Here is a 16,663-nt window from a genome sequence, read left to right as displayed (position 1 = left end):
AAGATCAAGTTCTCAGTATGAATGATTGCCTGTTTTTCCGGAGCCCTATGAAATCCAAATCCAAGCATGTTTCAGGGGAGCCGCCAAAAAGTGGAAGCATCAAAGCAGAATTTCAGCTAGAATCTGCCTGGGTCCTGTTCATACTGTCATTCCTTCTCTTTTGAACAAATAGCTTTTGGATCTTTTTGTAGATCTTGATTATTTACTTATTTCATTTTCCAAGCTGCCCAGGGTAGCTTGCATGACTAATTCTGTAAAATACAACACACAATAAAAAATACAATTCCACAGTTCAAGAAGGACACTGACAAACTGGAATGTGTCCAGAGGAGGTCAACCAAAATGGTCAAAGGCCTGGAAATGATGCCTTATGAGGAACGGCTAAGGGAGCTGGGCATGTTTAGCCTGGAGAAGAGGAGGTTAAGGGGTGATGTGATAGCCATGTTCAAATATATAAAAGGATGTCACATAGAGGAGGGAGAAAGGTTGTTTTCTGCTGCTCCAGAGAAGCGGACACGGAGCAATGGATCCAAACTACAAGAAAGAAGATTCCACCTAAACATTAGGAAGAACTTCCTGACAGTAAGAGCTGTTTGACAGTGGAATTTGCTGCCAAGGAGTGTGGTGGAGTCTCCTTCTTTGGAGGTCTTTAAGCAGAGGCTTGACAACCATATGTCAGGAGTGCTCTGATGGTGTTTCCTGCTTGGCAGGGGGTTGGACTCGATGGCCCTTGTGGTCTCTTCCAACTCTATGATTCTATGATTCTAAAAACTGGGGGGAAAACACTGAGAATATTTATGGGCAGCAAAATATTTCCAGTATTTCAGCAATAGCCCTGATAGTCACATATGGCTTTCCACTCTCCATTATCGTCCAAAGGCCTGAATGATCAAATATACCTTAAGCTGGCATTGAAAGATTACTTTGCAATCTTGCTCATTCACTAATTCATACATTAGAGACAGTGTAGTGCAGCAGATAGAGTGTCAGACTAGGCCCCTGAAGACCAGATTGAAATCTGCACTTGGTCATGAAGCCTTGAGCCAGTCACTCTTGCCTCTCAGCCAAATCTACCTCACAAGGTTGTTGTGGAGATTAAATGAGGAGGGGAGAACCATGTGAGCCTCCTTGGGCTCCTGAGAGACAAAGGTGGGATATAAAAGCAGTCAATCAATTTAGAAAGCATGGCATAACCATACAAAGCAGGATTAAACTTCAAGTCCCATGATGGCATGCAACTGCAAGTAACGGGAAGACATATAACTGAAGACATATGGCCCCTTTTTCTGGACCAGAGGAATGCTTGGGAAATTCTGCTGGATATTGATAAAACAGATCTAGCTTTGCTAGCTCACACATTAACTCCATTATGTAAATACAGCTTTTGTTCGCTCCTTGTGGAAGCTATTCCTGCATGCTGAACCACCCACATGAAACAGATCAATTGCTGTGTATTTTGAATTGCTTTTCACTTTGCCTGAAACATTTTTTGATGAAATGTGGTGATAAAACAGCCTGATCCACATGGGGAGCTGTCCCACAATTTAGCTGACCTCTTTGAGGTAGCTATAATGTGTAAAGTAGGACGTATATAAAAAGGGAGGGGTGATTTTCACAAACATCTTGTCAGTGTTGAAAGGTCACACCTACTATTTGTGAAGCGTTACTCTAGATCAGTGTTTCCCAACCTTGGGCCTTCAGCTGTTTTTGGACTACAATTCCCATCATCTCTAGCTAGCCAGATCAGTGGTCAGGGTTTATGGGAATTGTAGTCAGAAAACAGCTGGAGACCCAAGATTGGGAAACACTGCTCTAGATAGACTTCTTTTGTTCTCATTTACCTGATTCACGTCCATTTCCTAGTATCATGTATGTGGACAGTCCTGGAAGCAGCATTCACTTTAAACAAGCTTTATTTGCCCTCAGCAATGTCAGCACTTAAAGTCCAAATCCGATTCATGAGCCTCACAATGTGATCCTATTGACAATATGATTCCAAAATGGCTGACGACATTGAAGAAGGAGGGTGTTTGAACTGGGAGAAAATTTCTGTGTAGTTTTATAACAATTGGGATGGCTTATACATTCTGTGTTGTAGGTTTGTTTGTTTTTACATTTGTCATGATTCTGTTTTCATCCCCAAAATTGAAATAGGTGTGCATCTAGTGCAGCCCTTCTGCAAACTTTTCATTTGCTGCCTCTCTATCCCAAAACTACCTCTCAGTACAGAGGGCCCTTCAACAAAACTTAGCCACTTTTTGGAAATGGAGCAAGACCTCCCACCTTGGGGACTTGAAGATGAAAAGGGAATGGGTGGTGCTGTGGTCTAAACCACTGGGCCTCTTGGGCTCGCTGATCAGAAGGTTGGCAGTTCAAATCCGCATGACAGGGTGAGCTCCCATTGCTCTCTCCCAATTCCTGCCAACCTAGAAGTTCGAAAGCATGCCAGTGCAAGCAGATAAATAGGTACTGCTGCGGTGGGAAAGTAAACGGCGTTTCTGTGTGCTCTGGTTTCTGTCACGGTGCTCTGTTGCACCAGAAGCAGTCTAGTCCTGATGGCCACATGATCTGGAAAGCTGTCTGTGGACAAACGCCGGCTCCCTTGGCCTGAAAGCAGAGATGAGCACTGCACCCCATAGTTGCCTTTGACTGGACTTAACTGTCCAGGGGTCCTTTACCTTTACCTTTACCTTTACCTTTACCTTTACCTTTACCTTTACCTTTACCTTTACCTTTACCTTTACCTTTACTTTTACCTTTACCAACCAAATGATCAAGGGGATGGAGCAACTCTTCTATGACCAAAGAAGCACTCTTAGTATAGAGCAGGGGCCGGCAACCTAAGGCCCATGGGCCACAAGCAGCCCACAGGTGTCATTTAACCGGCCCACGAGCTGCCCCTGAACTGAGCCGCCCGCTCGGTGAGTCCCCGCGTGCTGCACTAAACCGGTGCTGTGCGGCACGGAGACTTGCTTCTGCGGCACCGGAAATAACATCTGCCCATGTGCAGATGCAGATGCCAGAAATTGTGGGGGCGCGCACTCACACGCGCACAGGACCCAGCCCACGGAGGAATCTCCACTGGAGTGAACCAGCTCAGGCAAGGTAAACCTTGCCGACCCCTGTTACAGAGAAAAGACAAGGAAGAGGTGACATGACAGTGGCTTATAAAATTATGCATGGTATGGAGAAAGTGGAGAGAGAGAGAAATTATCTCCCTCTCTCGTAACACATCCAATGGACATCCAATGAAGCTGAATGTTGGAAGATTCAGGAAAGATAAAATAAAATTCTTCATGCAGCAGATAGTTAAACTATGGAGTTTGCAGCAGGAAGCAATGATGATCGCCAAGAGGGGTGGCTTTAAAAGAGAATGGGACAAATTCAGGGAGGGTGTCTGTTCGTGACTACTGGGCGCAATGGCTATGCTCTTCCTTATGTCTGGAGGCAGTGTGCTTCCCAATACCAGCTGATGTTTCTCTCATGTCCTACTTGCAGGCATCCCATAGGCTTTGGGGATGAAGCTGAATGAAATGGACACTGGGGGAGGGGAGAGAGGATTTTACCTGATATACACTTCTCTACCTGTCAGGTTGCTGTCCATGTCAATAATATTTGATTGGAAACATCTCTGCTCATGAAAAAAGCCCAGAAGGGGAGGTGACTTGTAGCTGTTCATGCATAGCTGTTATAAATGAGCATTCCCTGTCCTCCTTTTACTTTCTCTTGGCAAGAACTGTTGTAGTTTGGACTGACCTTCTAGGCCAACAACTATCCCTACAACCAGTGAAGTAAGAATTAATGTGAGCTGGTCCTTGAGCGCCACTGCAAAATGCTTTGTTATTATGAAGGGTGGACTGACAGAATATTAGCCCCCTCAAACTGTTTTCAAAGAGGGACCCACTCCTTGCCAAGAAGGGGAATTTGGGAAGGCCTGTTTTCCTCTTGTCTCTGGAGTCCTGCCTGAGTAGGAAATGGTTAAACAAAGAAGCTTGAAAGCCTTCGGGATTCAGCCAATCCTACAACCAAGCCCTGTCACTGCCACCTCTGCTTTCCACCTAGCTCTAGCAACACAAACAGCACAACTAAATCCTGCATCACAGAAGGAAAGAAGTGAATGAGGCAAGCTTCTTTTTAATAGTAAGAACAACAAAGGAGAGCAGGGCGGCAAGCCAGTGTCCCTATATGACTCGCACTTCCCCAGCCCATTCCTGAATGACGTCTACTAGCGCTTTCCTCCCCTCCCCTCCCTCTCCCCAGAGGCGTGAGCTGCCAAGCCCTCCTTCTCCGTATCAAAGAGGGGAGTTTTCCCAGCAGCATCCTCTGCTTCAGTTTCCAGTCAGTTTACAAGCTTAGAATCCCTTTGTCTCCATGTTTAAAGGAAGCGAAGGAAAGTTTGGGCAAGAGCAGAGTGTGGCGTGATTCATCTACAATTTGCCAACTTTGGGTAGCAACAGAGAGGATAGCTATTATTCATTAAACATGAAAGCTCCAGTAAGGGAGGGTGTCAGGAGAGGCAACTCAAAGGATGCAAACTTGAAAGAAATACCCTTTCAAATAAAGGGGACTTAATTCTAAAGCAAGCATTTAGGACTGAGGTGCCTGTTGTTTTTAGTGGACTATGGAGGGTGGTGTCACTTGTTCTTTGGAAAGCATGTTTTTAATGCCTTTACCAAGCAAAGCCCTGGTTTGTTGGTTATTCTGGAGGTTACTACAAAATGGGAGGAAGGGCGCGTCAGAAGCAGCTCAACAGTGAGGCAGCAGCTCACCTCGCCTCCAGCTGCAGCTTGGGTGTGGCTACAGGTGGCAGAATGAGAGGCGGGCAGATCCAGCCCATGGAGTATAACCCACCAGGAAGTTCTCCCAGCCGCTTGAAATTAAAGGGAGTTCCTATGCCAGGCCATGGCTGTGCTTGCACAGATCCTGACCGTTTTGAAGGGTCTTTCATGGAAGAACTTCCTGGTGGGTTGTGCTTCATGTTGTGGGAGGCACCAAACTGCCTTGGGTCATCCTTGTATTCTGCAAAATCATTAACCCGCACAACTACAAGTGGGTAACCAGCAGCCACTGGTCATATGAACTGAAAAGCAGTGCCAACTCTTAAATAAGGAGAGCGGGGGGGACGGACCCAGAAACGGCTGGCTGTTGCCATTAACTTCCTTGCACTCTGACTCGCGGCTCCCTTGATAAGAGCAAAAGTGGAAACAATAAGCCCCAGTCATGGTTGGTGTTGGAAAGGAGGCCAGTTTACTCATTGTGGCCAATGAATTGCCAAGATGATTTCCCCCCTCCTTGTGAAAATTTGTTGAAGAAAAGAGGTGACTATATTTTTGACACTATTATTGACAGTTTTTGTTCTACACTTTGCTTTAAGCACTAACCACTCTACTCTCTGTGTTGGTTACTCTTGGGTGCCCCGTTATGGATTCTGATCAATGTGTCCCTCTCTCCTTTTCATTCTTTTAATTTCTAGGCGACCTTTTAACAGATTGGGTCTCAGTATAGCTTGCGATACCAGAAGGTTCGCTGCAGAGAAACCATAGAAATGTAGACAGTACCACCGAAAGACAGTACTTACAATATAGAGAGCACCAAAATACCCCACGTCTCCACATCACTGTAAAACAAACAACCAAATAGCAACAACACCCACATGCTCCTTTTCCTAGAAGGGGCTGTTCTGCCAGCTATAAGTGGAGGAAGCTGAAACAATGCCTGGAAATAGGGCATGGGTTAAGGAGGGAGCAGGAGGGAGCAGAGATAGTGAAGAAAGGAGGGCAGCAGGTCACAGTTACACTTCTGTGTTTATTAAGGACAGGCTCGGCTGAACTACCTGTTACAGAAGCAACAAGAGCTGCAATGTAAGTTTTTAGGTTTACCGTTTTTCTCATTAACTTGTCCCAGACTTCAGTCCTGGGAGCCTGAACATCAGCCAGTTTCTCTTCCCCCTCCTTCCAACAAAGCTATTGGAAATAGACCAGCCAGTCACTAACCTGTGTGGGTCCGTAAGTGAGCCTTCAGATGGGACGACTTGCCGTAAACCTTTTCGCATCCCGCATAGTGGCATTTATGCTTCTTCTGAGGTAATTCAGGCTCAGTCCGACATCTTCCTTGTCTGCTTCTTTGCCTGGGGTTTGGCTGACTTGGTGCCCCCAAGCTGGTAGGTGTGGTTGCTCTGCCTCCTCCACGTTTGCCGGCCAGCAAGACACTTTCTTCCCCAAACTCTTTGTGGGAAAGAGAAGCCCCCCCTCTGTCAACGCTCTCAAGATTCTCCCCCTGAGGCGAGGAAAGCTTTGGTGGAACATGCTGGTTTAGGTCAGCTAAAATGCTGGCCACAGCATATACAGAGGACCCACCTCCATTGTCTCTCCCAACCTCTTTCACTTCGGGTTTCTCAGCTCTGTTTGAGATGATGCGGGGGGCAGCTCTCCCAACTGGCTGAGGGGCCGGTTCCCTCATGGAGCTGTGGATTACAGCACGGCTGGACATGGAGACAAGGCACTCGGCAGCAAAGTAGGCGGCTGTTGCCATTTTTCACGCCTCCTGAGGTGTATAAATCAACTGCAATTTTTCCTTTTGTGTTAACCTTCAAGAAACCCACATACACGCTCCTGGAGATTTCCTTTTTGTAGAAAATGAGATAGCTGGTTCCACAGCTCCCTGAAAAGTACTTTCTTTGTATGGGTCACACCCAGTTTCTCTCTTTCTGAAGAGGAAAGGCATCCAGGGAAAACACCAAGCAAAACAAACCCCGTCCGGAACAGCTTTTTGTCTGAAACAAAATTAATGAAGGTTGTCCACAATAACAAGCCTGCAGTTCCTCCAGTCTCCCGGGTGCATTCTGACGGCAGGACTGAGCTGGTCCGTTATTACTCCTTGGATTGCTTCAGACCCTCAAAGGGGTGTGGCTTTGCCAAACATCTGGCCGTGATGTCACATAGAAGCTGTACCCTGAGCTGATCAGGTTAGCAGCAAGTTGAGACTTCAGCTGCTCCTGCTGCTGCCGCCCGAGAGCCAGCGGAGAGAACAGAGCAGCAGCAATGCAGAGCAAGCAATGTGGCTGTGAACTTGAGTTTGGACAGAGCCTAAGAGCAAGTTAAACGAAAGGAAGGAGCTGATTGGCTTGGGATTAGCCAATCAAAATAAAAAGATCCACATTTGCACTTCTCTGTGGGCTAATGCATCCCCCCCCCCCCCGTATGACCCAACAGAAGGCAAGAAATTCAAGATTACTCTTAGGCTTCTCTTATGCAAGACAAAATATCTCCTTGCAGAAAGAGGTTGCCTTTTCCTCTGGCAAAACAGTACATGTGCAGTTGAAAAGCTTTCTTGTGTGTGCACATGCTGTCATGCGCAAAGTGACTAATGATGTAAGTAACTTTTGCTGCGGTCATTAACCTCTTATTTGTTTTCAGGCACATTCCTTCTGCAGAGCCTTCACAACTTGAGGGCACAATACAGTAAAGTGTTTACTAGGGAAGGGCAATTTAACAAGCCTTGAATTCTCTCAGGCACCTTGGACCCAGTACTTGAAATACAAAGGTGACGCTAGTAATGCCAACCCAGGAATGTTTCATAGAGTTGTGAAAAACAAATGAACCCACTGCAAATGTTGGTGGAACAGAACAGGCACAAACAATGTGTTTTTAGTTAACTGCAGTTCCACACTTTAATCCTTTTTTAAAAGGCAACTTGCTGGTGACTTCGGTCATCATCAGCAAACTGTCATTACTTTAATGTAAAGAGCTCTGCAATCTGTCACTGTCAGCAACTGCCAAGCGCCAAGCTGGATGGCTGCGTATTCTTGTGACCAATGTCACAATTAGGTGAGCACATACTGTTTTGATGAAAAGTCTAGAAGTTTCACCCTTTAGATTTGTCTCAGATATCACTTTAAAGAAAATTCAGCCATAACTCTAAAAATAAGCGGTGGGCCCCTGATTTAGCCCCAAAGTGGGCTTTCTAGGGGAAAGTGTTGTGGCAAAGGCAAAATGGCCTAGACCCATACTTCCTAGGTGAGGGAGAAATGGGAGTGTGGACAAACCCTTGATTTTTGTGATGGAAGCATAATTAGAAATTGCACCAGATTGCATACTCTAGAAGGCAGCTCCCTGAATACAGTGTGTGGCTTGTTGTAGACAATCTTTCTGGCCTATGCACTCAAATGTCATCTTAGAAAAGCTAAAGGTTGCACAGAAATGGACACATGCTCAACTGTATAGGTTCCTTCTACAACAGCATGGGCATCTTACTCATAGACTTTAGTGGCGCAGGGCGCCAGTGTCTGGTAAGGAGAGTCAGGGCGCGCTCCATTCCCCACTCTGCTCCTCACCTCTCAGCCACCCATTGGAGTGCACTGCCTCCAGCTCAGGGAAGCCCCTTTGTGTCCCCTCCCGCCAGGGCTGCCTGGGTGCCTGATGGGCGCGATTGGGGGCAGGCGGGCGCCCCTCTCTGGCCGTGTCGCTGCCTGCGCACCTCCCTGCGGAGTCTGTGAATGGAGCAGGGAAGCGCCCTGTGCAATCCTGGCGCCAAGCGAGGATGGCACAGTCGACATGCCACCTGATCTGCTTGCTGGCCCTCCTGTGGCGCAGACTTCCCCAGATGGGGGCAAGTAAGGGTCACCATCTACCCAAATCAACATCTACAAACGCACCTCTTTCTCTTTCATTCCTTCCTTCTTTTGCTGTCTTGAGGTAATGGGAGTTGTAGTCCCAAACTTCTGGAAGGCACCAGGTTGGCTGCTGTAAACAATACCAAGCTAAGATGGACCATTGGTCTGACTCAGTATGAGGCAACATAACAAAAGCACTAGTCAGGAGACCCTGGGCAGGCTCCCATCCAGTAACTGGGTTCTGGGAGTTGAAGGCAGTTAGCTTCCTGTGTTTGTCTATCTGGGTTTTAAAATACAGCATTGTGCTCTGGCTGTTCTAGAGGATTCACCTGACCCACCCTCCCCCTTTCTTTTTTAAACCTTCTGGTGGTTGCCCTTTCGTGGCTAAGAATCACTGACTAGAAACGAGTGTGTTGGTTGTGCTCAGTCCAGCAGGTGCCACCTAATTGCATGTGTTCATTTCGCAGCTGCCATGTGGGCCCAATGGCCAGCTGAGGAGGAGGAGGAGGAGGAGGAGGAGGAGGAGGAGGAGGAGGAGGAGGAAAGTTCATCTGAACCCTGGCATGGGCAACAGCCTTCTCAAACAATAGCACCATTGTTCTTGAGCAGGGTCGGTGAACGCCCAGGGGCAATGCTCAGAGATTAACACTTTTAAATTATTCCATGCTGTACAAATGCTGAACAAAGCTCCTCAAACCCATAATAACATAATGTCATGTGTGTGTTTGTTTTTCTTCAAAGTTGAAAAATTGTAAACACACACACACACACACGCGAAATAGATGGCCTTTGAGAACAAATGGGATTCCATTCCTCCTTGCAACAAAAGTGCCCACTCTCATGATTTCATTTCTGTTACACAAAGATAGAGAATTAAGTTGCAGCTGCAATGCTCCCAGATGTAACTATGCTCATTAATGTGAGTTATTCTTTTTTTCTTTGACTTTCCTCCCGCTTCGTACGCTTGTTTTGCTTTATGTTCTAGCCTGATCAGGCATGAGAGCTTGAGTTATAATAAGGATGTTGTGTTCATTTTCAGAGATGGAAGTTTTAATCACTTGTTGCAGTTCTCGTTAGCGCCCACCACTCCCAGCGGGGTTCCACTAGCCAGACCTCATGAACACATGCTTTATAATGCAGCTGAATTTGATAGATTAAAAACTTGCAGCCAAAGCTTTTTGAGGCTGTAGATGCTGTGTATATTTCTACTTGCATTGGCTATCTAAGGTCCCACTACACTGTCTGCTCAGATTAGAACACCATAATATTTAATGCTATATGGAAATATTTTATTAATTGCATAGGGGTTTATTGATTACATAGGGAGCGCTGGCACCAGGTGTGGTCATCTTACAGTGCTCTAGCTGATGTGGCTTGGCAATCTCTTTTATGAAGCCCCATGCTTCATGCAGGGCCCTAATTGTGTCCCTGGCACAATTCCCAGATTATTCTCTGGAAAGACCCAGCGCTGGCTGCCATATTTTGACGACATTATTCTATGTGGCTCAATGCAAGGTGGGCAAACGGTTCTCCCCTCAGATGTAATTGATGTTCCACTGTCTGAACTGCACAGAGCTTGGCACTGTGTCTAGCACATTCCACTCGTCTCTTCTCTTCCCCAGAAGTCGCAGGGATGTTGCTCGGCCCCTGGAACTCCCTGCCCAGGGTATTGTCTTTCAGTGCTTGTGTCTCAAAATTGCTGGGAGGTTCACAAAACAAGCTTTTCTGCAGTTAATCAGCACCATTTATTTGTTTGTTTGTTTGTTTGTTTGTTTGTTTATGTATATACATAATTGTTTAGAAGCTTTTGTTCAAGCGGGGTTGTAGCTGTTATTGATATTTTTTTGTATTTTTAGATCCTATTATGATTTAATGTAGAAATTGTTCAGTCTGCTTGTGTTCTTTCTGATGTGTTTTATATTTATTGTTTATGACTACAGTATTTTTCTTAGATTTGTAATCATGTAATTTTTTCCATGTTGTATGCCACCTTGAACATGGTTTTAACTATGAAAAGGTGGCATACAAATGAAATGGTTTGTTTATTTATTCGTAACAGCTGCATTGCGTCCTTCCTTGGTGCCGAGGGCAAACATGCGCACCTACGGGAACGCACCAGGCGGGACCAGGGGCTGGGCGCAGACAAAACCCACCGCACTGGCCCAACTGTTACTGCTGCCGCCACTGGCTGGGTGTGGGGCACAAGGGGTTTGTGGGGCCACACTGTGCCATACTGCCTGCCTGTGCAGGGGCAAGCCTGGCTGGCTGATGCCACCCTTGGTGGGTGCATCCCACTAACACTGCCATTCAGCAAGGAGGCTGGGGGTGTGGCGGCAAGACCCCCAGGGGCAGGCAGGCTGAGGATCCCTGTGAGAGGGCACCTGGCTCATGCCCCCCTCAAAATCATGTGCCCGGGGCTATGACCCCCCTGGTTCTGCCCCTGATTTATAAGCAGAGTGGGTCATTTTTTTCTGGCTTCTATTGTTGCCTTTCTCTCTGCACACCAGCTCTGCATTTCTTCACTGTTTCTTGATGCCTTTTACTGTTTTATTACTGCGTGGCTTCATCTCATTTTTAAATGGAGGCGTCCTGACAGATACAGCTGCCTGTTTGCAAGGCCCCTCCTACCTTGTGACATGGTGTGCATTCCGGGGCCCTATTGCCCCTCAGAGGTGGGCCTTATTATCCTCATCCCTGTGGCCTGGTGGCCCTGGCCACAGTGGCAAAGCAAGGTCAGGGGGCACCCGGTGCGGAAAATTTCTTATCAACCCCCTCCACATTGAAATTATGGTTTTTTGCCTGCAAAAATGGTTTGACTTTATTTCATATTGGGGGGGGGAGCCAGAGTTGTTGAGTTTTCTGGGGGGAGCCAAAGTCTGCCTGCACCCTACAGCTGAGGGGGAGCCAGCGGGCAGACCGTTTTGGCCGCGGGAAGCCCGCGTACGCCAAAGGCACAGCATCTCTCACAGACGCTGAGTTCCGCACAGCATTTTGTCACCCCCCTCGGAGGTGACACCTGGGGCGGACTGCACCCACCACAGCCACCTTGCTCCACCCCCGCCTGAGCAGTCTGGGATATGCAGGCAGATCTCGGTTTGAGAAAGCAGGCCTGGAAGTGCCTCACAGAGGGCTGAATAATGGTTTTTCACCAGCACATCCTTGCCATCCAATTCATTGCTGAGGAAGCTGGTGGGGAAAACAGTAGTGGCATTGCAGCTTTTCGGCTCAGAGAATGGGTAGATGTGGATGGCACTGAGTGGGCTTGGGAAAAGGGGTGGGGAATCTCCTCATCTCTCCTCCTGCATGAAACACAACTGGCCACTAGCTAATAACTAAAGAAAAGTTGCACTGTTGTTCTGAAGCATCTTCAAATAATGAATATACCATTCCATTCAGAGGAGAAACCAGTAGTGGGTGTTAGATATTTGCAAATATATACCCAGGCTCAAGAGCAGTCTACAGGAGCAACCATGACAGAAAACAAAGGCCCTGGAACTGGCTCCGATGTGATCCTTAACCAGTAAACCAGTAAACTCCTCAACGGCTACTGTGAACTGGGACACAAAGAAGACCCAGGGCGCTCATGGCATCCTCCTCCCTCCCTCCTCCAATCCTGGCCAAACACCCCCACAACCATCTGCATAGCCCTGGCATGAGCTTCAATATACAAAGTCCCCATTGTATTCCACATGCAAGTAATACCTATGTATATTTCAACAGACGTAATGTACTGTGGTAAGTCAATGGGGCAATTACAGGCAATGTGTGCAGAGCAGATCAAAGGGGATGGTTGGGTTTCTTTCCTCATGTCTGAAAGAATTGGATTTTGCCTACTTAAAATATTTCAGGACACTGCAACGTTTCACTGCTCATTAGCATTTTCCATGCTTCATCTGACGGGGTTTCAGATTTTATATATATATATTATTTTTTCAGTTGCTTTACAGTGGGACAAAAACCAGCCTTTTGTTTTACTTTGATTGCACTTAATTTCATTTTATTTATTTACTTAGATGACTTGCTCCCTCAATGCCCAGGACTTAGAGCTTTATGAAGAAAGAAAGAAAGAAAGAAAGAAAGAAAGAAAGAAAGAAAGAAAGAAAGAAAGAAAGGTAAAATGTAAGCCAGTTAAAAGCTTAACTCCATATATGAAAAGTAAGTCCAAATAGAAAGTCTTGCCAAAGGGTTGGAGCTTCTTGGCACATGTCTGAGGAGGGAAAAGGAGTCCCACAGCCTTCAAAAACACCAATGGACCCTGATCGTCCATAATGAGTGCCGGGCAGTTGGACAAATCAACCATAGTCTAAGAAATTACAGTGTGGCAGGAATATGTCGCTGCCCAGTGGAGAGCACTTGCCCAAACTCTCCGTTTCCAGGATCTGCAGGCAGGACTTACTGGACATCAGTTTGTGGGATCAGCAGCAAGCAGCGCTGTCCAGGGTGAGCACGGATCAACTTCCAGAGGGAACAGTCTGAGGTCAATAAGGCCAGAGGCAAATAACACAATCAAAGGCCAGCAAGATGCCAAGTTCCAAAGGCAGAAACCAAAAGTTTGATGGTGCAAAGGCAGGTAGCATAATCAAAGGCAGCATTACAAGGGGAAAGAGCAAGAACTTACTCACTGCAAGGTTTTGGGTGACACAAATTGCTCAGATTGAGGAAACTTTATACAGTCTGGTGAGCAGGGATTGGACAGCAGAGTCAGGTGACTGAGTGGTCAGGCAGACAAGAAGGTCTGTTCTGCAGTTTGGGAAGGGTCCTTGAATCATCAAGCTTAATCTGCAAAATGTGTGGACGATACAAGGAGGTGATGTTGCCGGCAGTCAAGTGAGGGAAGCTGGCTGCTGGAAACAGACCCTTGGGCCTGTGTGCACATGGACATTTGTGTTCACACACAGGCACTACAGAATGTGCAGAACTGTCCCAGTGATTACTGATGAAAAGGGATATGACACTTAGGAACACTTATTTAAAAAATAACAAGTGAGACATACATTTTCATGAGGGATTCTTATTCCAGCTGACATAAGAGAGCCAGGCTGACTTGCTCTTTTTTTATTCTTGCTGCAAATGTTATTATTATCCCCAGTTTGAGAATTGGCTTAATTAAACAATTCCATGTACAAGAAGTTACCACACAGCTACTTTTGTATCATGCACTCTGGTAGGAAGCGTGTGTGTGTCTTTCTATGAAAGGACGAAGACAGAATAACAAAACGTTAGTGCTCAGAATGGCAGGATTAGACAGTGCATCGCTACCATTTTTAATTCTGTTTCAATAGCTCAGTACACGAAGGCCATTGTCTAGGCCCAGCCCCTCTGCGTTTCTTCAGCAAAGAGAGACAGTGAATAGAGGCAATTATTTTGGGTTCTGGCTTTGTTCCACACAGTTAGCAATTCATAAGTCTTCACTTTCGTTCTAAAATTTACTCTTGGCTGAAATGCAAATGTACAGTACAAGTTATGCTTTCTCATGCCCTGCACTTTTTCCACAAAATGGGCTGTAACACTGTCTCATATTTGCTCTTCTGGTCTAACTTCAATAAATTCATTGGCAGTTGAGATTTCAGAGGCATGTTTGCCAGAGACACCAACACACACGCACATCCACGTATGGCGCGTCCATCTCCAACGTACGTGTGAGCTGTGTCCTGCACACTGGAACAAGGCTGCCTGGAGCAATGCTTATAACACTGGTTTGGTCTCTGTAGAATTTTTCAGGAAAGGTATTATAGCTTTCAGTTCCAAATGCAAAACATTTTTAATATCATCTAGGGCCATGCTAAATCCTAGCAAGAACTGGACGCGAGAAATGCTTCCAACAAGGTGGGAAAAGTCAGGCTGACAGAACCATTCTGCGCTTCTCCTCTGTACTGTCTCTCACTGCCTGATGACAAACTCAGTCCCGGGTTTCGGTTTCTGCCCAACTGTTCAATGTATGAATCTGGCACAACAAGGGCGAAAGGCACAACAGGTGGATTGCATGGCTTCCTACAAGGTGCGTCCTCTTGCCTCTTCCTTTTGAAGAGCCAGGTACAGGGGTGCCAACTTGAACAAAATATTGGGGGGCAGGTAAACCTCACCCCACATAATCGATCACAAGACACGGCGCATACACACCATTTGAATGGCAATTCCCCGTCAACTTGGGGGGCAGGATCCTCAGATATTTTATTGGGGGGACCTCAGCCCCTAGTAGTAGGCTCCTGTGATCAGGTGGGCACAAGCCTTAAGGTGGCAAAGAGGATGCATTTCTGCTATATGGGCAAGCAAACGGGTACTCTGGCGAGTGGGCGAGGCCTGTAAAGTTTGTTTGAGTTGGCACTGGCAGTTCCATGTCCTTGGTGATGGAGGTGCCTGCCCAATATCCGACTTACTCTCAGATGCCTCCCCAGAAGAGGTGCCTTATGGACAGAAATGGCAGGAGGGTCCAGGGACAGCAGCTTTTTCTGAGGTGCCTGGCTAGAGGTGCCTGATAATCATGGGGTGGGCACCACTCTGACAACCTTCCTGAGCCTTCCTCAGGATCCAGCTCCTGACCCACTTGACCCCTGACCCCCTTCGACACTTCTTGAGGCCCCAATTCCACCTCACTTATTCTGCTTGGGCCTTCCCATGGACCATCTATCTCCCATTCCCTGATCTCTTCCCCCACTTCTTTGGAATAGGACCATCCCCTCCATGGTATCTCCAGGGGACTCAGGGCATCCTCCTCCTTCAACCTCGGAGAAGTCACAGTAATTGTGACGTAGATGACTAAACTCCAAGGGGTCATTACAATGGTACCTCAGGTTACATATGCTTCAGGTTACAGACTCTGCTAACCCAGAAATAGTACCTCAGGTTAAGAACTTTGCTTCAGGATGAGAACAGAAATCGTTCTCCGGCGGTGCGGCAGCAGCAGGAGGCCCCATTAGCTAAAGTGGTGCTTCAGGTTAAGAACAGTTTCAGGTTAAGTACGGACCCCCGGAACGAATTAAGTACTTAACCCGAGGTACCACTGTATTCTGTAAAGTCTCTGAAACAACCACTGATTTGTTGTGGACTCCCTCCAGCATTGCGGGGGGGGGGTGGTGTTTGAAGACAGCCATAAGTGTGGAAGAAGCTGGATGGCTAAGTCAGGCCTGAGATTGCCATTTGCCTCCTTGTTGTCTGCCTTTCTCTGGGTGTGATACAGGCATGGGCAGGATCCACATTAAGGTCATCCAAGAGAGTTTCCCTCACCCACCCACCTCCCTGATATTTTGGGCCAGACCACAGGCTTCAAGTTCAAAAGCAGTGTGCCAAGACTTGCTTGCCAAAGGCTGCAAAGCTAACAGAGGTTGCTCCCACGTGCTCCTGTGGCAGGCCTGCAAGTCCCAGTCAGCAGGAAAAAATTGTAATGGGACTTATGAGAAAAGGGAGTGGAGGGCAACCTGGTAGTATTTATTTGCAGGCACCGTCCCATGTGAGCTAAGCAGAGGCAGGCAAAGAGCTACTTAAGCACCTCCCCCCACCCCCAGCAGGAGCAGCAGCAGAAGCTGGTTCAGATCCTGCCTTCTGAGGAGTAGCCACAGCCCATTGGTAAAGCAGCCATTTATCATGCAGGGTTCAGGTTCAATCTCTAGCATCAAAAGGATCAGTTAGCAGGTGATGAGGAAGACCTGCCTCTGGCTGGGGCTCCGGAGAGCTGCTACCCTCAAGAGCACTACTGTGACAGGTGGACCAGTTTCCTATGTATGTTGCAAACCTCCCTCCCTCTGGCCTGGCTTAGGCAGAGGTGTAATATGAAGCTACAGGTATGACGCTAAGAGTGTGCCTGCTCTTGCCATGTGCAGAAGTCTGGCTGATCCATTAGATGGCTTTGAGTCTCTCTTTCTTTCCATGTGTGTGTGTGTGTGTAAATGTTGCAATTGAGATAGGCTGGGCAGAGGTATGGGGGAAATGTCACCAGCTGCAAAAAAACAAAAAAAACCAGAGATGTTTTTCTGTTCTTGTGGTTACCATACAGAGTTAGGCAATATTTCATTTCCCAGCAGAAGTGCTTGACGCCTCTTATAAGTGTCAACACCA

The 16,663-nt window shown here is 47.0% G+C and overlaps 1 protein-coding gene and 1 long non-coding RNA gene across 2 annotated transcripts in view; both read right to left on the bottom strand.

Annotated features, from left to right (window-relative positions):
- KLF13 (KLF transcription factor 13) overlaps positions 1-7,223 on the bottom strand; it is a 37,988-nt gene extending 30,765 nt beyond the window's left edge. Inside the window, exon 1 of the mRNA XM_081839297.1 lies at positions 5,994-7,223. Within this exon, the coding sequence (XP_081695423.1) occupies positions 5,994-6,531 (538 nt within the window). The 5' untranslated portion in view covers positions 6,532-7,223. The remainder of the gene's footprint in view (positions 1-5,993) is intronic.
- The window catches only part of LOC309328937, a 177,497-nt gene that overhangs the window by 32,810 nt on the left and 128,024 nt on the right, over positions 1-16,663 (bottom strand). The gene's annotated exons all lie outside the window — the stretch shown is intronic.

Source organism: Podarcis erhardii (assembly GCF_964252035.2).
Source record: "Podarcis erhardii genome assembly, chromosome: 14".
NCBI classification, from domain to species: Eukaryota; Metazoa; Chordata; class Lepidosauria; order Squamata; family Lacertidae; genus Podarcis; species Podarcis erhardii.
This window is presented reverse-complemented; position numbering and strand designations above follow the sequence as displayed.